Source organism: Oncorhynchus mykiss, chromosome 13, assembly GCF_013265735.2.
Source record: "Oncorhynchus mykiss isolate Arlee chromosome 13, USDA_OmykA_1.1, whole genome shotgun sequence".
NCBI classification, from domain to species: Eukaryota; Metazoa; Chordata; class Actinopteri; order Salmoniformes; family Salmonidae; genus Oncorhynchus; species Oncorhynchus mykiss.
The window spans coordinates 70,093,983-70,119,644 of record NC_048577.1 but is presented as its reverse complement, the minus strand read 5'-3'; the positions used below and the strand labels follow the sequence as shown (position 1 = coordinate 70,119,644).

General features: G+C 50.5%; 1 protein-coding gene across 2 annotated transcripts; it reads right to left on the bottom strand.

The window, feature by feature from the left end:
* Positions 1-1,825: 1,825 nt before the first annotated feature.
* On the bottom strand, positions 1,826-25,662 carry LOC110487085 (COP9 signalosome complex subunit 1-like). Of its 2 annotated transcripts, XM_036942043.1 has the most exons (14): positions 25,509-25,661; positions 17,375-17,467; positions 16,234-16,415; positions 15,947-16,111; positions 12,655-12,790; positions 12,224-12,301; positions 11,916-11,976; positions 11,074-11,159; positions 10,670-10,764; positions 8,862-8,967; positions 6,939-7,019; positions 6,064-6,201; positions 4,303-4,437; positions 1,826-2,244 (listed from the first exon to the last, which is right to left on the bottom strand). In XM_036942043.1, the coding sequence occupies exons 1-14, from the start codon at positions 25,539-25,541 to the stop codon at positions 2,167-2,169; spliced, it is 1,467 nt and encodes a 488-aa protein (XP_036797938.1). In that variant the 5' UTR covers positions 25,542-25,661; the 3' UTR covers positions 1,826-2,166. The 2 variants fall into 2 exon arrangements, with proteins under 2 accessions (XP_036797938.1, XP_036797939.1); XM_036942044.1 differs by lacking the exon at positions 6,939-7,019 and having other exon boundaries at positions 25,509-25,662.

Below are 25,662 nucleotides of genomic sequence, written 5' to 3'. Positions count from 1 at the left end.
AAATAAGAGGACTTTTATTTTGAAAGTCGTGAGTATCAGACGAGACGTCAGTCCAGAAATCCCACGCTCGTAGCGTTTTTATCAACGTAAATTCAGGCAGATTAGAGCAGAACGTTTTGGTTAAACATTCTAGCAAAGAAAGTAAAACGTATCCAAATGGATAAAACGAACGGTCCAACGTTTATTGCCCCCGAAATGTCCAAACTACAGTGGTTAAACGTGTTCCTCACGGAGCGGCTAACCGCAGCTGCTATAGGGATTTTTGGCGCCGCGGAAAAAACGATACTCGAGTATCAGGAAGAGATCGTCCGTTTGAGACAGGAGAACAGTCGCCTACGGCCTAATAACGCATTGATCCAACCAGAGAAGTTACCAGACCCCCAGCAGCAGCTCACGTTCTCCGTCTCTGAAGAGGTTCTCCTGGACTTGGGAGGAGCAGCACGGTGAGCAGAGCCAGAGGTGGAGCGCCATTCTGGGGAACGAGGGCCCAGAACCCACACAGAGTCAGACAGAGGAGGAACAGGATTGCATGACCAGCACAGCTTCAACAACTGGAGTTTGCTATCAAATCGACTCCTGTCTATCGTGTGGAAAATTACTGTGATCAGGACCAACCTCAGCCCGGTACACCTTGACCTGCCACAGACTGTGGAGCTTCTGTCTCAGATCAAACCAGAAGATAATGAAGTCAACTGTAATACAGACTGCACTTCATGGGAGAAAGTAGAACAAAATGGGTATAAATCACCCAGCCACACACACAACATATCCACCAGCTCACCATGGAGTTGACAACCCAGCAGCTACACCAGCTGAGGTATCAAACATCCAGCTCTACAGAGCTGTCATGAATCTGAGCCCAACGACAGCTCAGGTGACTTGAACTGTGTGGTTGAAGGACTGAAAGAACACGCCCTGGTCCTGCAGTATCCCCCAACCCTGGTCCTCCAGTACCCCCCAACCCTGGTCCTCCAGTACCCCCCCCAACCCTGGTCCTCCAGTACCACCCCCAACCCTGGTCCTCCAGTACCCCCCCCCAACCCTGGTCCTCCAGTATCCCCCAACCCTGGTCCTCCAGTATCCCCCAACCCTGGTCCTCCAGTACCCCCCAACCCTGGTCCTCCAGTATCCCCAACAGTGTTTCCCAACTCAGGGTTGGGGGTACTGGAGGACCAGGGTTGGGAACCACTGCTCTAGATTACCTTAACGTAATTGTGGTAACAGAAATCTGTGGCTGTATTGGAAACTTCATCTAAACACCACCAAAGAAAGAGTCAGTCTCATTTAGTATGTATCTTTATTAAAAGCTTGTTCTGTTTTTCCCTCCCAATGTGTAATCAGTGTTTGTCACCAGGTACAGAGCAAAGTGCATCTCTTTACAAAGAACCAGCCAGCTACAGCTGGAAGTGCCTCGTCTCTTCCAAGACGTTCCATTTATTTTAACTTCATTTGAGTAAACAAGGTGTTGTTGGGTCTCGTGTGTCAACAGACATCGTATCTTCACCAACTTAAATTATTTTCATTGTGTTTGTTCTCGTCTTCTCTCCCGCCAGGAAACGTAGGCCCTTGTAAAAAGTAGAGCACCATAGGGAACAGGGGGGCCGTTTGAAGGGACGGGGACGGGGGGGGGGGGGGGGACAGGGAGCCGTTTGAGGGGACAGGGGGCCGTTTGAGAGGACAGGGGGCCGTTTGAGGGGACGGGGGGGACGTTTGAGAGGACAGGGGGCCGTTCGAGGGGAAGGGGGGGGGGGCGTTTGAGGGGACGGGGACGGGGGGCGTTTGAGGGGACGGGGGGGGGGGGGGGTGTTTGAGGGGACGGGGGCGTTTGAGGGGACGGGGGGGGGGGGCGTTTGAGGGGACGCAGGTGGTTTTTTTGCTAACGTTGGGGCCATGTCATAGGCTGCTTCTCAAATGACACCATGTTCCCCACTGTTGGCCAGACTCCAGCTTAGGAGTTGTAGCTTTGACTTGGCCAAAAGAAGGGCACTACTTGAGGCCTGTTGTGGACAGGCACCCCACACTCCCTCTGTTCATTCAGAGGCACCAGGCATCGTCTGTGTACCAAATGGCCCACTACTTTTGACCAGGGCCCCATAGGGTAGTGCACTACATAGGGAGCAGAGTGTCAGACACAGCCAGCGATGGTGTCATGACGGGACGTCCCTGTCACATGGTGCTGCTCATCCTGGTTGTTTGGCTGTTGGCTGTTGATAGCTCCCCTAGGTTGCCTTCTCTAGGAGGGGACTGAGGGAGGAAGAGGGAAGGGAGAGAGGAGGAGGAGAAGGAGGAGAGAGAGAGGAGGAGAAGAGGGAAGGGAGGGAGAGAGGAGGAGAAGAGGGAAGGGAGGGAGAGAGGAGGAGAAGAGGGAAGGGAGGGAGAGAGGAGGAGAAGAGGGAAGGGAGGGAGAGAGGAGGAGAAGAGGGAAGGGAGGGAGAGAGGAGGAGGAGGAGAGAGAGGATGAGAAGAGAGGAGGAGGAGAAGAGGGAAGGGAGGGAGAGAGGAGAAGAGGGAAGGGAGGGAGAGAGGAGAAGAGGGAAGGGAGGGAGAGAGAGGATGAGAAGAGAGGAGGAGAAGAAAGAGAGGATGAGAAGAGGGAAGGGAGGGAGAGAGGAGGAGAAGAGGGAAGGGAGGGAGAGAGGAGGAGAGAGAGAGAGAAGTGAACAAATGTAGACTTAACAGTGAAATGTTTAGAGAGGAGAGAGAGGTGGATAAATTGTCTCGAGGGGCACACAACAGTTGATTTCAAACTGACACAGCAACAACAATACATCACCTGATAAATGAAAAGCTCTGACAACATGTTCCAAACACCCGGTGAAATATCCAAGGTTTCCCCATAAACTGAGGGATATAGAGGAAGCAGCTTAATCCCCAGGGGTCCAGTTTCCCAGACATAGATTACACCTAGTCCTGGAGTGAAGAATCTACATTGACAATGCTTCTATTCAGGACTTCATGTGTGTCTGGGAAAGATCCATCTCAGTAGTCTAGACTGGGGCAGTGTGGTAACAGCTGTAGTCTAGACTGGGGTAACAGCTGTAGTCTAGACTGGGGCCGCGTGGTAACAGCTGTAGTCTAGACTGGGGTCGCGTGGTAACAGCTGTAGTCTAGACTGGGGCCGCGTGGTAACAGCTGTAGTCTAGACTGGGGCCGCGTGGTAACAGCTGTAGTCTAGACTGGGGTAACAGCTGTAGTCTAGACTGGGGCCGCGTGGTAACAGCTGTAGTCTAGACTGGGGCCAGGTGGTAACAGCTGTAGTCTAGACTGGGGCCGCGTGGTAACAGCTGTAGTCTAGACTGGGGTAACAGCTGTAGTCTAGACTGGGGCCGCGTGGTAACAGCTGTAGTCTAGACTGGGGTAACAGCTGTAGTCTAGACTGGGGCCGCGTGGTAACAGCTGTAGTCTAGACTGGGGTAACAGCTGTAGTCTAGACTGGGGCCGCGTGGTAACAGCTGTAGTCTAGACTGGGGTAACAGCTGTAGTCTAGACTGGGGTAACAGCTGTAGTCTAGACTGGGGCCGCGTGGTAACAGCTGTAGTCTAGACTGGGGCCGCGTGGTAACAGCTGTAGTCTAGACTGGGGTAACAGCTGTAGTCTAGACTGGGGTAACAGCTGTAGTCTAGACTGGGGCCGCGTGGTAACAGCTGTAGTCTAGACTGGGGTAACAGCTGTAGTCTAGACTGGGGTAACAGCTGTAGTCTAGACTGGGGCCGCGTGGTAACAGCTGTAGTCTAGACTGGGGCCGCGTGGTAACAGCTGTAGTCTAGACTGGGGTAACAGCTGTAGTCTAGACTGGGGCCGCGTGGTAACAGCTGTAGTCTAGACTGGGGTAACAGCTGTAGTCTAGACTGGGGCCAGGTGGTAACAGCTGTAGTCTAGACTGGGGCCGCGTGGTAACAGCTGTAGTCTAGACTGGGGCCGCGTGGTAACAGCTGTAGTCTAGACTGGGGTAACAGCTGTAGTCTAGACTGGGGTAACAGCTGTAGTCTAGACTGGGGCCGCGTGGTAACAGCTGTAGTCTAGACTGGGGCCGCGTGGTAACAGCTGTAGTCTAGACTGGGGCCGCGTGGTAACAGCTGTAGTCTAGACTGGGGTAACAGCTGTAGTCTAGACTGGGGTAACAGCTGTAGTCTAGACTGGGGCCGCGTGGTAACAGCTGTAGTCTAGACTGGGGTAACAGCTGTAGTCTAGACTGGGGTAACAGCTGTAGTCTAGACTGGGGTAACAGCTGTAGTCTAGACTGGGGCCGCGTGGTAACAGCTGTAGTCTAGACTGGGGCAGTGTGGTAACAGCTGTGGTCACCTTGACGTGTATCTGGTTGCGCAGCACAGCAGCTCTGAGGATCGTGGCTTTGGCTCGTCTCTGGAACTCCTTGCCCATGTGGACAGACTTCTCAAATGTGTGGCCCCTCTGGTCCACGTCCCTCGCATACAGGATCTGACATCACACATACAGGAAACAGGAAGTTACTTACTCACACGGGAACTGGGGAGAGACTGGTGTGTACCTCTGTAGTGATAGTTGATGTGTAAAGAGACTGGTCTACGGCTAGTGTGTGTGACCTTGCTGTGCGAGTCTATACGTGCGTGCGTGTGTGTGTGTGACGTTGCTGTGAGAGTCTATACGTGTGTGTTACCTTGCTGTGAGAGTCTATACGTGTGTGTGTTTTACCTTGCTGTGAGAGTCTATATGTGTGTGTGTGTTACGTTGCTGTGTGAGTCTATATGTGTGTGTGTGTGTGACGTTGCTGTGTGAGGCTATATGTGTGTTACCTTGCTGTGAGACTCTATACGTGTGTGTTACCTTGCTGTGAGAGTCTATACGTGTGTGTGTTACCTTGCTGTGAGAGTCTATATGTGTGTGTGTTACCTTGCTGTGAGAGTCTATACGTGTGTGTGTTACCTTGCTGTGAGTCTATACGTGTGTGTGTTACCTTGCTGTGTGAGTCTATATGTGTGTGTGTGTTACCTTGCTGTGAGAGTCTATACGTGTGTGTGTGTGTGTGTGTGTGTGTTACCTTGCTGTGAGAGTCTATACGTGTGTGTGTGTGTGTGTGTTACCTTGCTGTGAGACTCTATACGTGTGTGTTACCTTGCTGTGAGAGTCTATATGTGTGTGTGTTACCTTGCTGTGAGAGTCTATACGTGTGTGTGTTACCTTGCTGTGAGAGTCTATACGTGTGTGTGTTACCTTGCTGTGAGAGTCTATACGTGTGTGTGTTACCTTGCTGTGTGAGTCTGTGTGTGTGTTACCTTGCTGTGTGAGTCTATATGTGTGTGTGTTACCTTGCTGTGAGAGTCTATACGTGTGTGTGTTACCTTGCTGTGTGAGTCTATATGTGTGTGTGTTACCTTGCTGTGAGAGTCTATACGTGTGTGTGTTACCTTGCTGTGAGAGTCTATACGTGTGTGTGTTACCTTGCTGTGTGAGTCTATATGTGTGTGTGTTACCTTGCTGTGAGAGTCTATACGTGTGTGTGTGTGTGTGTGTGTGTTACCTTGCTGTGAGAGTCTATACGTGTGTGTGTGTGTGTGTTACCTTGCTGTGAGAGTCTATACGTGTGTGTGTGTTACCTTGCTGTGAGAGTCTATACGTGTGTGTGTGTGTTACCTTGCTGTGAGAGTCTATACGTGTGTTACCTTGCTGTGAGAGTCTATACGTGTGTGTGTGTGTGTTACCTTGCTGTGAGAGTCTATACGTGTGTGTGTGTTACCTTGCTGTGAGAGTCTATACGTGTGTGACCTTGCTGTGAGTCTATACGTGTGTGGTACTTTGCTGTGAGAGTCTATACGTGCGTGTGTGTGTGTGTGTTACCTTGCTGTGAGAGTCTATTCGTGTGTGTGTGTTACCTTGCTGTGAGAGTCTATACGTGTGTGTGTTACCTTGCTGTGAGAGTCTATACGTGTGTGTTACGTTGCTGTGTGAGTCTATACGTGTGTGTGTGTGTGACGTTGCTGTGAGAGTCTATACGTGTGTGTGTGTGTGTGTTACCTTGCTGTGAGAGTCTGTGTGTGTGTTACCTTGCTGTGAGAGTCTATACGTGCGTGTGTGTGTGTGTGTTACCTTGCTGTGAGAGTCTATACGTGCGTTGATCAGTCCCTCCAGTATGAGCTGGGTCAGTTCATCCTCCAGAGATAACACTGTGGTGTTGAAGGACTGGGACATCTTAGTCATGTCTGCAGACACATACGGGCTGAAGTACTGACACACACACACACACACACACACACACACCGGGTTAACAACTTGGGCTGAAGTACTGACTCAGGTTAACAACTTGGGCTGAGGTACTGACTCAGGACACAGGTTAACAACTTGGGCTGAGGTACTGACTCAGGTTAACAACTTGGGCTGAAGTACTGACTCAGGACACAGGTTAACAACTTGGGCTGAGGTACTGACTCAGGACACAGGTTAACAACTTGGGCTGAGGTACTGACTCAGGTTAACAACTTGGGCTGAAGTACTGACTCAGGACACAGGTTAACAACTTGGGCTGAGGTACTGACTCAGGACACAGGTTAACAACTTGGGCTGAGGTACTGACTCAGGACACAGGTTAACAACTTGGGCTGAAGTACTGACTCAGGTTAACAACTTGGGCTTAAGTACTGACTCAGGACACAGGTTAACAACTTGGGCTGAAGTACTGACTCAGGTTAACAACTTGGGCTGAAGTACTGACACAGGTTAACAACTTGGGCTGAAGTACTGACTCAGGTTAACAACTTGGGCTGAGGTACTGACTCAGGACACAGGTTAACAACGTGGGCTGAGGTACTGACCCAGGTTAACAAGTTGGGCTGAGGTACTGACTCAGGACACAGGTTAACAACTTGGGCTGAAGTACTGACTCAGGGCACAGGTGATGTAGGGATATGAAGGAAAGGAATCCAGGTGTAAAACACTGTGTTGTCATGGTGCCATGACGGTCTCACCTGTATAAGGGCTCTGTTTCTGATCTGTGTGTACAGTGTTCTAACGTGGGGGGCCAGGTACAGGTCCAATAGAAGGTTATCCTGCAGGAGAGAGAGGAAGGGTATTGGTGTTCGGTGCATGGAGCGGCAGGAAGCCTAGTGGTTAGAGCAGGTAGCCTAGTGGTTAGAGGGGCGGCAGGTAGCCTAGTGGTTAGAGGGGCGGCAGGTAGCCTAGTGGTTAGAGCAGGTAGCCTAGTGGTTAGAGGGGCGGCAGGTAGCCTAGTGGTTAGAGCAGGTAGCCTAGTGGTTAGAGCAGGTAGCCTAGTGGTTAGAGCAGGTAGCCTAGTGGTTAGAGCAGGTAGCCTAGTGGTTAGAGCAGGTAGCCTAGTGGTTAGAGCAGGTAGCCTAGTGGTTTAGAGGGGCGGCAGGTAGCCTAGTGGTTAGAGCAGGTAGCCTAGTGGTTTAGAGGGGCGGCAGGTAGCCTAGTGGTTAGAGCAGGTAGCCTAGTGGTTAGAGGGGCGGCAGGTAGCCTAGTGGTTTAGAGGGGCGGCAGGTAGCCTAGTGGTTAGAGGGGCGGCAGGTAGCCTAGTGGTTAGAGGGGCGGCAGGTAGCCTAGTGGTTAGAGGGGCGGCAGGTAGCCTAGTGGTTAGAGCGTTGGGCCAGTAACCAAAAGGTTGCTGGATCGAATCCCTGAGCTGACAAGGTCTGTCGTTCTGCCCCTGAACAAGGCAGTTAACCCACTGTTCCTAGACCAGTTAACCCACTGTTCCCCTGAACAAGGCAGTTAACCCACTGTTCCTAGACCAGTTAACCCACTGTTCCCCTGAACAAGGCAGTTAACCCACTGTTCCTAGACCAGTTAACCCACTGTTCCCCTGAACAAGGCAGTTAACCCACTGTTCCTAGACCAGTTAACCCACTGTTCCTAGACTGTAAATAAGAATTTGTTATTAACTGACTTGCCTAGTTAAATAATAAAGGTTAAATTACATTTTAAAAACAACCCCAAGACTAATTCAATCAACATTGAGTGGCAATATAGTTTTCCCATGTATATTTAGCAGTTAGCCTGTAACAGCCAGCTCTGTCTTCTCCATTATCATCTAGTCAGCCTGTAACTGTCTTCTCCATTATCATCTAGTCAGCCTGTAACTGTTTTCTCCATTATCATCTAGTCAGCCTGTAACTGTCTTCTCCATTATCATCTAGTCAGCCTGTAACTGTCTTCTCCATTATCATCTAGTCAGCCTGTAACTGTCTTCTCCATTATCATCTAGTCAGCCTGTAACTGTCTTCTCCATTATCATCTAGTCAGCCTGTAACTGTTTTCTCCATTATCATCTAGTCAGCCTGTAACTGTCTTCTCCATTATCATCTAGTCAGCCTGTAACTGTTTTCTCCATTATCATCTAGTCAGCCTGCAACTGTCTTCTCCATTATCATCTAGTCAGCCTGTAACTGTCCACATTAAACTGTCTTCTCCATTATCATCTAGTCAGCCTGTAACTGTCTTCTCCATTATCATCTAGTCAGCCTGTAACTGTCTCCTCCATTATCATCTAGTCAGCCTGTAACTGTCTTCTCCATTATCATCTAGTCAGCCTGTAACTGTCTTCTCCATTATCATCTAGTCAGCCTGTAACTGTCTTCTCCATTATCATCTAGTCAGCCTGTAACTGTCTTCTCCATTATCATCTAGTCAGCCTGTAACTGTCTCCTCCATTATCATCTAGTCAGCCTGTAACTGACCACATTAAACTGTCTCCTCCATTATCATCTAGTCAGCCTGTAACTGTCTCCTCCATTATCATCTAGTCAGCCTGTAACTGTCTCCTCCATTATCATCTAGTCAGCCTGTAACTGTCTCCTCCATTATCATCTAGTCAGCCTGTAACTGTCTCCTCCATTATCATCTAGTCAGCCTGTAACTGTCTTCTTCCTTACCTTCATCTCATCCAGTAGTTTCAGACAGGATGCGTACTTTGATTCGTAAAACTTGAAGATTATGTCACGCACCTGGGGCTCCAACTCTAAAAACAACTTAAAGGAGCTGGAGAGAGAAGAGAGAGAGAGACAGGGAGAAAGAGAGAGAGAGACGGGGAGAAAGAGAGAGAGAGACGGAGAGAGAGACAGGGAGAGAGAGAGAGACAGAGAGAAAGAGGGAGAGAGAGAGAAACAGGGAGAAAGAGAGAGAGACAGGGAGAGAGAGAGAGAGACAGGGAGAAAGAGAGAGAGAGAGACAGAGAGAAAGAGGGAGAGAGAGAGAGACAGGGAGAAAGAGGGAGAGAGAGAGAGACAGGGAGAAAGAGAGAGAGACAGGGAGAGAGAGAGAGAGACAGGGAGAAAGAGAGAGAGAGAGACAGGGAGAAAGAGAGAGAGAGAGACAGGGAGAAAGAGAGAGAGAGAGACAGGGAGAAAGAGAGAAGAGAGAGAGAGACAGGGAGAAAGAGAGAGAGAGAAGAGAGAGAGAGACAGGGAGAGAGAGAGAGAGACAGGGAGAAAGAGAGAGAGAGAGACAGGGAGAAAGAGAGAGAGAGAAGAGAGAGAGAGACAGGGAGAAAGAGAGAGAGGGAGACGGAGAGACAGGGAGAAAGAGAGAGAGACAGGGAGAGAGACAGGGAGAGAAAGAGAGAGAGACAGGAAGAGAGACAGGGAGAGAAAGAGAGAGAGACAGGGAGAGAGACAGGGAGAGAAAGAGAGAGAGACAGGGAGAGAGAGAGAGACAGGGAGAAAGAGAGAGAGACAGAGAGAGAGACAGGGAGAAAGAGAGAGAGAGACAGAGAGAGAGAGAGAGAGGGGGAGAAAGAGAGAGAGACAGGGAGAAAGAGAGAGAGAGACAGGGAGAGAGAAGAGAGAGAGACAGGGAGAAAGAGAGAGAGAGACAGGGAGAGAGAGAGAGAGAGACAGGGAGAAAGAGAGAGAGAGAGACAGGGAGAAAGAGAGAGAGACAGGGAGAAAGAGAGAGAGAGAGACAGGGAGAAAGAGAGAGAGAGAAGAGAGAGAGAGACAGGGAGAAAGAGAGAGAGAGAAGAGAGAGAGAGACAGGGAGAGAGAGAGAGAGACAGGGAGAAAGAGAGAGAGAGAGACAGGGAGAAAGAGAGAGAGAGAAGAGAGAGAGAGACAGGGAGAAAGAGAGAGAGGGAGACGGAGAGACAGGGAGAAAGAGAGAGAGACAGGGAGAGAGACGGAGAGAAAGAGAGAGAGACACGGAGAGAGACAGGGAGAGAAAGAGAGAGAGACAGGGAGAGAGACAGGGAGAGAAAGAGAGAGAGACAGGGAGAGAGACAGGGAGAGAAAGAGAGAGAGACAGGGAGAGAGAGAGAGACAGGGAGAAAGAGAGAGAGACAGAGAGAGAGACAGGGAGAAAGAGAGAGAGAGACAGAGAGAGAGAGAGAGAGGGGGAGAAAGAGAGAGAGACAGGGAGAGAGAGAGACAGGGAGAAAGAGAGAGAGACACAGGGAGAGAGAGAGAAAGAGAGAGAGAACAGAGAGAGAGAGAACAGAGAGAAAGAGAGAGAGAGAAAGAGAGATGCTGACATTTCAATATGTACTGAAATCTGTCATCACCCAACAAGCTGTTCCTCTCCATGACAGTTCTCATCAAGGCCTTCCACTTGGAGAGAACAATGAAGCTCTTCAATTAACTTGGAGAGAACAATGAAGCTCTTCAATTAACAACAGTTAGCATTTACCTGAAGTGTACTTCTCAGGAGGGGACGACTAAGTGTGGTGCACACTGGGTAGGGAGCCTACCTGCTTGAGATGATGTTCTTCTGTAGTTCCTGTCTGTCGAAGGTGGCCAGGGCACACATCCCTCCATACACCGCTACATTACTGGGGGACAGGAGCTGGGGAGGGGGTCCACAACAGGTTACTACTCCTCAATCCTAAAACACTCCATGTACACAGCAACATCATGGCTCAGACCAGATATGGTGGAGTTGGGGGTCAGGTGAGTTGGGGCCGGGGTCAGGTGAGTTGGGGGGGGGGGGGGGGGGAAATCAGGTGAGTTGGGGGGGGGGAAATCAGGTGAGTTGGGGGGGGGGGGGATCAGGTGAGTTGGGGGGGTCAGGTGAGTCGGGGGCGGGGTCAGGTGAGTTGGGGGGCAGGGTCAAGTGAGTAGGGGTCACAGATAGGGGGATATATTGATATCTGACCTCTGGGAAGTCGCAGTGGTCAAATGAAGCCTGGAGGAAGCACTTAGCGGCCGGTTTGTACTTTCTAGAGGCCAGCTCTGCCAAACCTGGAGGGGGTGGGGTCAACAGAAACATTTGAAAGCGCAACTCACAATTTAAGAATAGGTTTTATTACCTGTTATGACCTAAGACTTCAGTGGTCCTCCTAACAGTACAGTATAATGTCTTAGCTGTAGACTTCAGTGGTCCTAACAGTATAATGTCTTAGCTGTAGACTTCAGTGGTCCTCCTAACAGTATAATGTCTTAGCTGTAGACTTCAGTGGTCCTCCTAACAGTATAATGTCTTAGCTGTAGACTTCAGTGGTTCTCCTAACAGTACAGTATAATGTCTTAGCTGTAGACTTCAGTGGTCCTCCTAACAGTATAATGTCTTAGCTGTAGACTTCAGTGGTCCTCCTAACAGTATAATGTCTTAGCTGTAGACTTCAGTGGTCCTCCTAACAGTACAGTATAATGTCTTAGCTGTAGACTTCAGTGGTCCTCCTAACAGTACAGTACAATGTCTTAGCTGTAGACTTCAGTGGTCCTCCTAACAGTACAATGTCTTAGCTGTAGACTTCAGTGGTCCTCCTAACAGTATAATATCTTAGCTGTAGACTTCAGTGGTCCTCCTAACAGTACAGTATAATGTCTTAGCTGTAGACTTCAGTGGTCCTCCTAACAGTATAATGTCTTAGCTGTAGACTTCAGTGGTCCTAACAGTATAAGGTCTTAGCTGTAGACTTCAGTGGTCCTAACAGTACAGTATAATGTCTTAGCTGTAGACTTCAGTGGTCCTAACAGTACAGTATAATGTCTTACCCGCAGCACATTTTAGTTTGGTGAGGACAGATTGGTTCTGACTGTCTCTCTCTCCTCGTTGCTAGAAGAACAAGCAAGCGGGAGGTAAGTCAGTGATCTTCTCTCAGTGTGAAGGCTATATTAGAGTCTACTACACACAACCACACACAACACACACACACACACACACACACACACACACACACACAAACAATTTAAAAAAGGAGAACATCTATTGAACAAATTCTCATACTGCTTGGTTTGACAAGTTTCTCTCACTAGGAAGGTACGATGGAAAGGTCATTTTTTTCATGTCATTCAGTACTAACCTCAGCTATCTCTGGAGTGGATTCTGCCTTGCTGACGTAGCTAAGCACATGGGACCAGTTCTGGAGGTAAACGCTAACCTAGCGAGAGAGAAAAATACACAGAGAGAGAGACATGAGACAGACAGAGGAGAGAAAAGGTTTGAGAAAACTTCCAAGGATGTTAGGTCAAGACAATCCACGTTTATAGACTTGACCAAGTGAAGACACAACTTGACGATAAAAGTTGACATGAACATTCATAAACATTCATTCCGGAGGCACCGTGTTGATGAGGTCATAGTACCTTGATGACGTTCAGACACATGTTGATGATGTCATAGTACCTTGATGACGTTCATAAACATTCCGGAGGCACCGTGTTGATGATGTCATAGTACCTTGATGACGTTCATAAACATTCCGGAGGCACCGTGTTGATGATGTCATAGTACCTTGATGACGTTCAGACACATGTTGATGACATGCTTGGCACTAGTGCAGTAGTCTCGGGCTCGGCTGTAACACTTCAGGGCGTTGCTGAGATCTCCACAGTCTAAATAGTGGTCCCCAAGGTCATCATGACCCCGCCTGAACAGACAGAGAGGGAGGGGAGAGGGGGGGGAGAGAGGAGGGGAGGAGAGAGAAGGGGGGGGGAGGAGGAGGAGAGAGAAGGGAGGAGAGGGGGAGGAGGAGGAGGAGAGAGAAGGGAGGAGAGAGAGGGGGAGGAGGAGGAGGAGAGAGAAGGGAGGAGAGAGAAGGGGAGGAGGAGGAGGAGGAGAGAAGGGAGGAGAGAGGGGAGGATAGTGGGAGGAGGAGGAGGGATAGGGGGAGGAGAGAGGGCGGAGGATAGGGAGAGAGGAGAGGGGGGAGGATGAGAGAGAGGAGAGGGGGGAGGACTAGTTGAGAACAAGTTCTCATTTGCAACTGCGACCTGGCCAAGATAAAGCATAGCAATTCGACAACACAGAGTTACACATGGAATAAACAAAACATACAGTCAATAATACAGTAGAACAAAAGAAAACTAAAAGTCTATATACAGTGAGTGCAAATGAGGTAAATTAAGGAAATAAATAGGCCATGGTGGTGAAGTAATTACAATATAGCAATTAAACACTGGAACGGTAGATCGGCAGAAGATGAATGCGCAAGTAGAGATACTGGGGTGCAAAGGAGCAAGATAAATAAATAAATACAGCATGGGGATGAGGTAAGTAGATGGGCTGTTTACAGATGGGCTATGTACAGTTGCAGTGATCTGTGAGCTGCTCTGACAGCTGGTGCTTAAAGCTAGTGAGGGAGATGTGAGTCTCCAGCTTCAGAGATTTTTGCAGTTGGTTCCAGTCATGGGCAGCAGAGAACCGGAAGGAAAGACGACGCTCCCTCTCATGGAGCTGAAATCGCTGGGTGTGTGTAAACCCAGCAGATGTCCGAGGTTCTAGCCATGCATGTTGTCCGAGTTCCATCTCCACTGATTGTGACACAGTCGAGTTCCATCTCCACTGCTTGTGACACAGTCGAGTTCCATCTCCACTGCTTGTGACACAGTCGAGTTCCATCTCCACTGCTTGTGACACAGTCAAGTTCCATCTCCACTGCTTGTGACACAGTCGAGTTCCATCTCCACTGCTTGTGACCCACATGTAACACAGTCGAGTTCCATCTCCACTGCTTGTAACAGTCGAGTTCCATCTCCACTGCTTGTGACCCACATGTAACACAGTCGAGTTCCATCTCCACTGATTGTGACACAGTCGAGTTCCATCTCCACTGCTTGTAACACAGTCGAGTTCCATCTCCACTGCTTGTAACACAGTCGAGTTCCATCTCCACTGCTTGTGACACAGTCGAGTTCCATCTCCACTGCTTGTGACACACATGTAACACAGTCGAGTTCCATCTCCACTGATTGTGACACAGTCGAGTTCCATCTCCACTGCTTGTAACACAGTCGAGTTCCATCTCCACTGCTTGTAACACAGTCGAGTTCCATCCCCACTGCTTGTAACACAGTCGAGTTCCATCTCCACTGATTGTGACACAGTCGAGTTCCATCTCCACTGCTTGTGACACAGTCGAGTTCCATCTCCACTGCTTGTGACACAGTCGAGTTCCATCTCCACTGCTTGTGACACACATGTAACACAGTCGAGTTCCATCTCCACTGCTTGTGACACAGTCGAGTTCCATCTCCACTGCTTGTGACACACATGTAACACAGTCGAGTTCCATCTCCACTGCTTGTGACACAGTCGAGTTCCATCTCCACTGCTTGTGACCCACATGTAACACAGTCGAGTTCCATCTCCACTGCTTGTAACACAGTCGAGTTCCATCTCCACTGCTTGTGACACAGTCGAGTTCCATCTCCACTGCTTGTGACCCACATGTAACACAGTCGAGTTCCATCTCCACTGCTTGTAACACAGTCGAGTTCCATCTCCACTGCTTGTGACACAGTCGAGTTCCATCTCCACTGCTTGTGACACACATGTAACACAGTCGAGTTCCATCTCCACTGCTTGTAACACAGTCGAGTTCCATCTCCACTGATTGTGACACAGTCGAGTTCCATCTCCACTGCTTGTGACCCAGTCGAGTTCCATCTCCACTGCTTGTAACACAGTCGAGTTCCATCTCCACTGCTTGTGACACAGTCGAGTTCCATCTCCACTGCTTGTGACACAGTCGAGTTCCATCTCCACTGCTTGTGACACAGTCGAGTTCCATCTCCACTGATTGTGACACAGTCGAGTTCCATCTCCACTGATTGTGACACAGTCGAGTTCCATCTCCACTGCTTGTGACACACATGTAACACAGTGAAAACAATGTCTACTTGAGTCCCCCCCCCCCTCCCCGTAGCTAGTTACCTGATGCTCTCTGATGGAGTTTCCCCTCCCCGTAGCTAGTTACCTGATGCTCTCTTTGATGGAGTTTCCCTCCCGTAGCTAGTTACCTGATGCTCTCTTTGATGGAGTTCCCTCCCCGTAGCTAGTTACCTGATGCTCTCTTTGATGGAGTTCCCTCCCCGTAGCTAGTTACCTGATGCTCTCTCTGATGGAGTTTCCCTCCCCGTAGCTAGTTACCTGATGCTCTCTTTGATGGAGTTTCCTCCCCGTAGCTAGTTACCTGATGCTCTCTTTGATGGAGTTTCCCCCCCGTAGCTAGTTACCTGATGCTCTCTTTGATGGAGTTTCCCCCCCGTAGCTAGTTACCTGATGCTCTCTTTGATGGAGTTTCCTCCCCGTAGCTAGTTACCTGATGCTCTCTGATGGAGTTTCCCTCCCTCCCGTAGCTAGTTACCTGATGCTCTCTTTGATGGAGTTTCCCCTCCCCGTAGCTAGTTACCTGATGCTCTCTTTGATGGAGTTTCCTCCCCGTAGCTAGTTACCTGATGCTCTCTTTGATGGAGTTTCCCTCCCCGTAGCTAGTTACCTGATGCTCTCTTTGATGGAGTTTCCCCTCCCGTAGCTAGTTACCTGATGCTCTCTTTGATGGAGTTTCCTCCCCGTAGCTAGTTACCTGATGCTCTCTTTGATGGAGTTTCCCCCCCGTAGCTAGTTACCTGATGCTCTCTTTGATGGAGTTTCCCCCCCGTAGCTAGTTACCTGATGCTCTCTTTGATGGAGTTTCCTCCCCGTAGCTAGTTACCTGATGCTCTCTGATGGAGTTTCCCTCCCTCCCGTAGCTAGTTACCTGATGCTCTCTTTGATGGAGTTTCCCCTCCCCGTAGCTAGTTACCTGATGCTCTCTTTGATGGAGTTTCCCTTGTAGTTCTTGAGGTCAGTGTCCAGCTTCTCCAGTTTGAGAAGGGCCTTTTTCCTGGTGCTCTCTGCCCAGGCTGTGTCCAGGAGAGGGGCCTCCGCCGGCCCATCAGGCACCGCGTCAGGGACACCCTGCGCCTGTCTGGGGAATAGACAGAGATGTTAGGGTCGTATGCACACATGCGGGATCTCACACACACACACACACACTTTTGTACCTTATATAGGCGCCACTTCACTCTCACACACACTCTTTCTCCTCACCGCTTGGCGTCGGAGAGTCTGCGGTGGATCTCCTCGTACACGTCTACGTTGAAGGTCCTCTGGACGAAGGACAGGGCCATCTTCAGGGCCTCGGCACGGAGCTGGGGACAATGCTGTGCTATGAACTGCAGTCTCTCAATACGCATCAGACCGCTGTAGCTGGAGGCAAACTGCTCCAGGTCCTAGAGAGGGAGACCAGGAGAGATGAAAGACAGGGAGACAAAAGAGAAATTGAGAGAGAGACAGCGAGACAGGGAGATTGAGAGAAAAACAGAGAGAGAGACAGAGAGCGAGACACAGCGAGATTGAGAGAGAGAGAAAGAGACAAAACAGTGAAAAGATAACACATGATCGGAGTAGACCACCATGTGACAGACTGACTTCATTTAGTTCAGTGTTCAGCATAGAATATAGAAGAAGAACTACAAAGCTAAGGAAGATACCGTCAGTAACGTCCCAGTGCTAGTGCTAGCTTAGTGCTATAGTAACATACCAGTGCTAGGGCTAGCTAAGTGCTATAGTAACGTACCAGTGCTAGGGCTAGCTTAGTGCTATAGTAACGTACCAGTGCTAGGGCTAGCTTAGTGCTATAGTAACATACCAGTGCTAGGGCTAGCTAAGTGCTATAGTAACGTACCAGTGCTAGGGCTAGCTTAGTGCTATAGTAACGTACCAGTGCTAGGGCTAGCTTAGTGCTATAGTAACATACCAGTGCTAGGGCTAGCTTAGTGCTATAGTAATGTACCAGTGCTAGCTTAGTGCTATAGTAACGTCCCAGTGCTAGGGCTAGTTTAGTGCTATATTAATGTACCAGTGCTAGGGTTAGCTTAGTGCTATAGTAACGTACCAGTGCTAGGGCTAGCTTAGTGCTATAGTAATGTACCAGTGCTAGCTTAGTGCTATAGTAACGTACCAGTGCTAGCTTAGTGCTATAGTAACTTACCAGTGCTAGCTTAGTGCTATAGTAACGTATCAGTGCTAGGGCTAGTTTAGTGCTATAGTAACGTACCAGTGCTAGCTTAGTGCTATAGTAACGTACCACTGCTAGCTTAGTGCTATAGTAACGTACCAGTGCTAGGGCTAGCTTAGTGCAATAGTAACGTACCAGTGCTAGGGCTAGCTTAGTGCTATAGTAACATACCAGTGTGGGGTTTTCCACCACATAGTTGGTGTCTGGAGCATTCTGCTGGTCTTCCTGGGGGTCAGCATCGATCTGCATCGGCTCAACAGCCCCCTGGAGTAGAGAGAGGGATGGAGAGAGAGAGAGCGGGGGAGATGGAGAGAGAGAGAGAGCGGGGGAGATGGAGAGAGAGCGAGCAGGGGAGATGGAGAGAGAGCGAGCGGGGGAGAGAGAGAGACTTTTAGAGGTTAACCCCCTAAGGTCAATGTCCGGGCACCTACTGAAATCGAATTAGCATTTAAAAAAAGAAAGAAATCCATCCATTTCAGCTAGAGCAGTGTTTGTCCGACCACGAGACATCCCAATTGGTCTTCTCACTTCTGTAGTGTCCGAACAGCCTACAAACGACTGACCCTTCAATGGAAAGATGAGACCCTCACAAACATGACGGTGTTCTCCGTTTTGATCTATGACCCCGACAAGCTACTTGGGACTCATCTGGAGTCGGTACAGCCGATCTGCCAACTGTCTGTAGTGTCTGAACAGTTTGGCCTAGACACTAATATGACCCTCTGTGTGAAGGTGAGACCCTCACACACATTCTCACCTGGTGGTTTTGTTCTAGGAAGCCCACAGGCCTCACAAGACTGATCTGAAGGTCCCCAGGTACGAAGTTAAAAACATTTATGGAAGTATATATGGAGACTGGATTAGTACCAAAAATATGGGGTTAAATACATGTAAAAAACAACATTTTTATTTAAACTAGGCAAATCAGTGAAGAACACATTCTTATGTTCAATGGTGGCCTAGGAACAGGGGGTTAACTGGTCTAGGAACAGGGGGTTAACTGGTCTAGGAACAGGGGGTTAACTGGTCTAGGAACAGGGGGTTAACTGGTCTAGGAACAGTGGGTTAACTGGTCTAGGAACAGGGGGTTAACTGGTCTAGGAACAGTGGGTTAACTGGTCTAGGAACAGTGGGTTAACTGGTCTAGGAACAGTGGGTTAACTGGTCTAGGAACAGTGGATTAACTGGTCTAGGAACAGTGGGTTAACTGGTCTAGGAACAGTGGGTTAACTGGTCTAGGAACAGTGGGTTAACTGGTCTAGGAACAGTGGGTTAACTGGTCTAGGAACAGTGGGTTAACTGGTCTAGGAACAGTGGGTTAACTGGTCTAGGAACAGTGGGTTAACTGGTCTAGGAACAGTGGGTTAACTGGTCTAGGAACAGTGGATTAATTGGTCTAGGAACAGTGGATTAACTGCCTTGTTCAGGTGCCTTGTCGGAACCTTGTCGGCTCGGGGATTCGATCTTGAAACCTTCCGGTTACTAGTCCAACGCTCTGACCACTAAGCTACCTGATCTCTCATACAGGGCAGACACTTCAGAACAAACTGTCTTTTGGTTGTTTTTTGGGGGACTATCCATTGTTCCATGTAGTGAATGATATTCTGTGTTTGTATGGGCCAATTTTTTTTAACCTTTATTTAACTAGGAAAGTCAGTTAATAACAAATTCTTACAGTGGAGGGGAGGCAGGAGAGGGGGAGATGGAGGGGAGGCGGGAGAGGGGGGAGATGCAGGGAAGGCGGGAGAGGGGGAGATGCAGGGAAGGAAGGGGGAGATGCAGGGAAGGCGGGAGAGGGGGAGATGCAGGGAAGGAAGGGGGGGGGGGCAGAAGAGTGATTTCTGTCCTTGATGACTGCCTTGTTCAGGGGCAGAACAACCGATTTTTACCTTGTCAGCTCGGGGATTTGATCCAGCAACCTTTTGGTTACTGGCCCAACGCTCTAACCACTAGGCTACCTGCCGCCCCTCTAACCACTAGGCTACCTGCCGCCCCTCTAACCACTAGGCTACCTGCCCCTCTAACCACTAGGCTACCTGCCGCCCCTCTAACCACTAGGCTACCTGCTCTAACCACTAGGCTACCTGCCGCCCCTCTAACCACTAGGCTACCTGCTCTAACCACTAGGCTACCTGCTCTAACCACTAGGCTACCTGCTCTAACCACTAGGCTACCTGCTCTAACCACTAGGCTACCTGCTCTAACCACTAGGCTACCTGCTCTAACCACTAGGCTACCTGCTCTAACCACTAGGCTACCTGCCGCCCCTCTAACCACTAGGCTACCTGCCGCACCTCTAACCACTAGGCTACCTGCTCTAACCACTAGGCTACCTGCTCTAACCACTAGGCTACCTGCTCTAACCACTAGGCTACCTGCTCTAACCACTAGGCTACCTGCTCTAACCACTAGGCTACCTGCTCTAACCACTAGGCTACCTGCCGCACCTCTAACCACTAGGCTACCTGCCGCACCTCTAACCACTAGGCTACCTGCCGCCCCTCTAACCACTAGGCTACCTGCCGCCCCTCTAACCACTAGGCTACCTGCCGCCCGTCTAACCACTAGGCTACCTGCCGCCCCTCTAACCACTAGGCTACCTGCCGCCCCTCTAACCACTAGGCTACCTGCCGCCCCTCTAACCACTAGGCTACCTGCCGCCCCTCTAACCACTAGGCTACCTGCCGCCCCTCTAACCACTAGGCTACCTGCCGCCCCTCTAACCACTAGGCTACCTGCCGCCCCTCTAACCACTAGGCTACCTGCCGCCCCTCTAACCACTAGGCTACCTGCCGCCCCTCTAACCACTAGGCTACCTGCCGCCCCTCTAACCACTAGGCTACCTGCCGCCCCTCTAACCACTAGGCTACCTGCCGCCCCTCTAACCACTAGGCAACCTGCCGCCCCTCTAACCACTAGGCAACCTGCCGCCCCTCTAACCACTAGGCTACCTGCCGCCCCTCTAACCACTAGGCTACCTGCCGCCCCTCTAACCACTAGGCTACCTGCCGCCCCTCTAACCACTAGGCTACCTGCCGCCCCTCTAACCACTAGGCTACCTGCCGCCCCTCTAACCACTAGGCTACCTGCCGCCCCTCTAACCACTAGGCTACCTGCCGCCCCTCTAACCACTAGGCTACCTGCCGCCCCTCTAACCACTAGGCTACCTGCCGCCCCTCTAACCACTAGGCTACCTGCCGCCCCTCTAACCACTAGGCTACCTGCCGCCCCTCTAACCACTAGGCTACCTGCTCTAACCACTAGGCTACCTGCTCTAACCACTAGGCTACCTGCTCTAACCACTAGGCTACCTGCTCTAACCACTAGGCTACCTGCTCTAACCACTAGGCTACCTGCTCTAACCACTAGGCTACCTGCTCTAACCACTAGGCTACCTGCTCTAACCACTAGGCTACCTGCTCTAACCACTAGGCTACCTGCACTAACCACTAGGCTACCTGCTCTAACCACTAGGCTACCTGCTCTAACCACTAGGCTACCTGCTCTAACCACTAGGCTACCTGCTCTAACCACTAGGCTACCTGCTCTAACCACTAGGCTACCTGCTCTAACCACTAGGCTACCTGCTCTAACCACTAGGCTACCTGCTCTAACCACTAGGCTACCTGCTCTAACCACTAGGCTACCTGCTCTAACCACTAGGCTACCTGCTCTAACCACTAGGCTACCTGCTCTAACCACTAGGCTACCTGCTCTAACCACTAGGCTACCTGCTCTAACCACTAGGCTACCTGCTCTAACCACTAGGCTACCTGCTCTAACCACTAGGCTACCTGCTCTAACCACTAGGCTACCTGCTCTAACCACTAGGCTACCTGCTCTAACCACTAGGCTACCTGCTCTAACCACTAGGCTACCTGCTCTAACCACTAGGCTACCTGCTCTAACCACTAGGCTACCTGCTCTAACCACTAGGCTACCTGCTCTAACCACTAGGCTACCTGCTCTAACCACTAGGCTACCTGCTCTAACCACTAGGCTACCTGCTCTAACCACTAGGCTACCTGCTCTAACCACTAGGCTACCTGCTCTAACCACTAGGCTACCTGCTCTAACCACTAGGCTACCTGCTCTAACCACTAGGCTACCTGCTCTAACCACTAGGCTACCTGCCGCCCCTCTAACCACTAGGCTTCCTGCCGCCCCTCTAACCACTAGGCTACCTGCTCTAACCACTAGGCTACCTGCCGCCCCTCTAACCACTAGGCTTCCTGCCGCCCCTCTAACCACTAGGCTACCTGCTCTAACCACTAGGCTACCTGCCGCCCCTCTAACCACTAGGCTACCTGCCACCCCTCTAACCACTAGGCTACCTGCTCTAACCACTAGGCTACCTGCCGCCCCTCTAACCACTAGGCTACCTGCCGCCCCTCTAACCACAAGGCTACCTGCTCTAACCACTAGGCTACCTGCCGCCCCTCTAACCACTAGGCTACCTGTCGCCCCTCTAACCACAAGGCTACCTGCTCTAACCACTAGGCTACCTGCCGCCCCTCTAACCACTAGGCTACCTGCTCTAACCACTAGGCTACCTGCCGCCCCTCTAACCACTAGGCTACCCTGCTCTAACCACTAGGCTACCTGCTCTAACCACTAGGCTACCTGCCACCCCTCTAACCACTAGGCTACCTGCTCTAACCACTAGGCTACCTGCCCCTCTAACCACTAGGCTACCTGCCACCCCTCTAACCACTAGGCTACCTGCTCTAACCACTAGGCTACCTGCCCCTCTAACCACTAGGCTACCTGCCACCCCTCTAACCACTAGGCTACCTGCCGCCCTAATAGCAGTAAGGACAAAAATGATTTATCAAAAAAACATGTTTTCGATTTTATTTTATACTTTAAAGGGTCTTAAAATTCAATATGAAATAGCAAAATGATCCTTGGTAATGACCTTAATACAACTCCATATATCAGAGCTTCGCTCTGTCTGCTCTGGTGGTCCTACCTCTGGGAGCAGGGAGCATGCTGAGAGGCTGGAGCTGAGGATGTAGTCCCCTGCAGTGAACGCTGACAGCTGATTGGGTCTGTTGCTGCTATGGGAGGTACAGGGAAGCTCTGAGGCCGAGGTCTGGGCCAAGCTAGCCCTACTCTTATCCCTGTCTCTGGCCATGGCCCTGTCTCTTTCGCTGTCCTGAGCCTGAGCTTGTTCTGCCCCTGCGGCAACCTCCAGCTCTGACACTGAGCTGTCCTGGAGTAGGGAGGGGAGGTGGGAGATGGAGGGGAGGCGGGAGAGTGGGAGATGGAGGGGAGGCGGGAGAGGGGGAGATGGAGGGGAGGCGGGAGAGGGGGAGATGGAGGGGAGGCGGGGGTGGAGGGGAGGCGGGAGAGGGGGAGATGGAGGGGAGGCGGGAGAGGGGGAGATGCAGGGAAGGAGGGAGAGGGGGGAGATGCAGGGAAGGAAGGGGGGGGGTGGAGGGGAGGCGGGAGAGGGGGAGATGCAGGGAAGGAATGGGGGGGGGGGGGTGGAGGGGAGGCGGGAGAGGGGGAGATGCAGGGAAGGAGGGAGAGGGGGAGATGCAGGGAAGGCGGGAGAGGGGGAGATGCAGGGAAGGCGGGAGAGGGGGAGATGCAGGGAAGGCGGGAGAGGGGGAGATGCAGGGAAGGAGGGAGAGGGGGGAGATGCAGGGAAGGAAGGGAGGGGGTGGAGGGGAGGCGGGAGAGGGGGAGATGCAGGGAAGGAAGGGGGGGGGGGTGGGTGGAGGGGAGGCGGGAGAGAGGGAGATGGAGGGGAGGCGGGAGAGGGAGGGGAGGCGGGAGAGGAGGCGGGAGATGGAGGGGAGGCAGGAGAGGGGGTGATGCAGGGAAGGAGGGAGAGGGGGAGATGCAGGGAAGGCAGGAGAGGGGGAGATGCAGGGAAGGAAGGGGGGGGGGGGGGGGGGGGGCAGAAGAGTGATTTCTGTCCTTGATGACTTAAAGCACTTCGCATGATAGGTCATGTCAGCTAGCCAGAACTCTCACCACATTAGCTGGATGTTATTTGGGGTTGTGTATTGTAAGTAATCGCCTACCTCCTCATGCCTTTTGCACACAATGTACAATGTCTGTTCACACTGCTATGCTTTATCTTGGCCAGGTCGCAGTTGTTAATGAGAACTTGTTCTTAACTGGCCTACCTGGTTAAATAAAGGTGAAATAAAAATAAAATAAAAAAATTTAACTACATGACCAAAAGTTTGTGGACACCTCCTTGTCAAACATCTTATTCCATAATCATGGAGTTTTGTTGCTACGACAGGCTTTCCACTAGATGTTGGAACATTGCTGCTATAACAGCCTCCACTCTCCAGGGAAGGCTATCTTGTCTCATCGCTACAACTCCTGTACGGGCTCAGGAGAGACGAAGGTTGAAAGTCATGCGTCCTCCGATACACAACCCGACCTGCTTCTTAACACAGCGCGCATCCAACCCGGAAGTCAGCCGCACCAATGTGCCGGAGGAAACACTGTGTACCTTGGCTAGCGCGCACTGCGCCCGGCCCGCCACAGGAGTCGCTGGTGCGCGATGAGACAAGGACATCCCTACCGACAAAGCCCTCCCTAGCCCTCCCTAACCCGGACGAAGCTAGGCCAATTGTGCGTCGCCCCATGGACCTCCCGGTCGCGGCCGGTTACGACAGAGCCTGGGCGCGAACCCAGAGTCTCTGATGGCACAGCTGCAGTACAGCGCCCTTATCCACTGCGCCACCCGGGAGGCGGAACATTCTCCTTGCATCCACCAAACCCAGTTGGACGGCCAGAAGGTGAAGCATCACTCCAGAGAACACGTTTCCACTGCTCCAGATTCCAATGGCAGTGAGCTTTACACGACTCAACAAAAACATTTAATGGGTTTCCATGGCCGAGCAGTCGCACACCAAGAGCACAATGACAGGTGTCACCATGGAAACCCATAGATTTTTTTTTAACCAGGCAAGTCAGTTACGAACAAATTCTTATTTACAATGGACAGCCTACCCCAGCCAAACCAGAACGACGCTGGGCCAATTGTGCGCCGCCCTATGGGACTTGGTCGGTTGTGATACAACCTGGAAACAAACTAGGGTCTGTAGTGACACCTCTAGCACCAAGATGCAGTGCCTTAGACCGCTGCGCCACTTGAGAGCCCATGAAGCTCCCGACGAACAGTTCTTGTGCCGACGTTGCTTCCAGAGGCAGTTTGGAACTTAGTAGTGCTTCAGTGGTCCCAGCCTGTGATCTTGTGAGGCCTACCACTTTGCGGCCGAGCCGTTGTTGCTCCTAGACATTTTCACTTCACATTATCAGCACTTACATTTGTCCAGGGCAGCTCTAGCAGGGTAGAAATTTTACAAACGGACTTGTTGGAATAGTGGCATCTTATGACGGTGCCACGTTGAAAGCCACTAAGCTCTTCAGTACGGGCCATTCTACTGCCAATGTTTGTCTATGAAGATTGCATGGCTGTGTGCTCGATTTTATACACCTGCCAGCAACGGGTGTGGCTGAAATAGCAGAATCCACTAATTTGAAGAGGTGTCCACATACTTTTGGTGACGTAGTGTATACTAGTTGCTGTACAAACAAGGTGGGTCACACATGTGAATTGGTGGAAGAAACAAGGTCTGAGACATTTAAGAAACATGGAAGTCCTGCTTCTTGCATAAAAGGGATGTCAATTAATGCGTTGTCTCTAAATGAACAGCAAGGGTTGGTGAAAGGTTTCAGGGTGATAGTAACTTCTGCCAGTCCGGTGGACGTTGTTTATCTAGTTGATTATAACAGATAATTTAAGAATTGTTTCCATGACAATCTTCTCTAGCGAACTACATTTTTATTTAGCTAGCTAAATAGCTTGCATTTTAGGTGGCTACGCTAACGTTTGACACAGATGTAGCTATGCTAGTAAGGAATTACTAACTGCAGTCAGGTTTATTTTTAAATGAGCAAATTACAGTAACGACTCAACACGAGCCATCAAACTGTCTGTTTACATTTTCTATAACTAATTTAGCTACACCTGTTTTTTTTTTATCCGCCGACTAGTTAGCTATATCTGTCAAACAAATTGAAGATTTATAATCTATAATAAACCTAGTTCAATCCGCCCTAACGCTAAATTTATTAGCTAATAAGGACTAACTTGATGTTGAGACCCCAGCATAGCTTCTTAGCTAAGATTAGCTAGCAAGATTAGCTTGTTAGCTAACTCTAGTTGAAAACACTTTGTTAGAGGACCAAATAGATCAACTCAATCTAAACAAAAAATATAGTCATTCAAACGTGTTCCCGGTTATATAAACTGTTGAAAACACAAGTTTACCTGAAAGTTAAAGACCTGTACGGGCAGAGGCATCTCCTTCTCTGCCGACACAAACACAATAATCACATCCGGGGTATGGGAGTGCAACTTGTATCTAAATCCCTGTGGAGCAAAAGTCACTGCCTAAAATCAAAATATGGCTAGTTGGAACAAA

Coding starts and splice junctions, on each gene's coding strand:
- LOC110487085 (XM_036942043.1), bottom strand. CDS start 25,541: ATGCCTCTGCCCGTACAGGTCTTTAACTTTCAG. Junction 16,112..16,233: donor AGACTCTCCGACGCCAAGCG/GTGAGGAGAAAG, acceptor TCTATTCCCCAG/ACAGGCGCAGGGTGTCCCTG. Junction 6,202..6,938: donor GAAACAGAGCCCTTATACAG/GTGAGACCGTCA, acceptor TGTGTGTGTCAG/TACTTCAGCCCGTATGTGTC.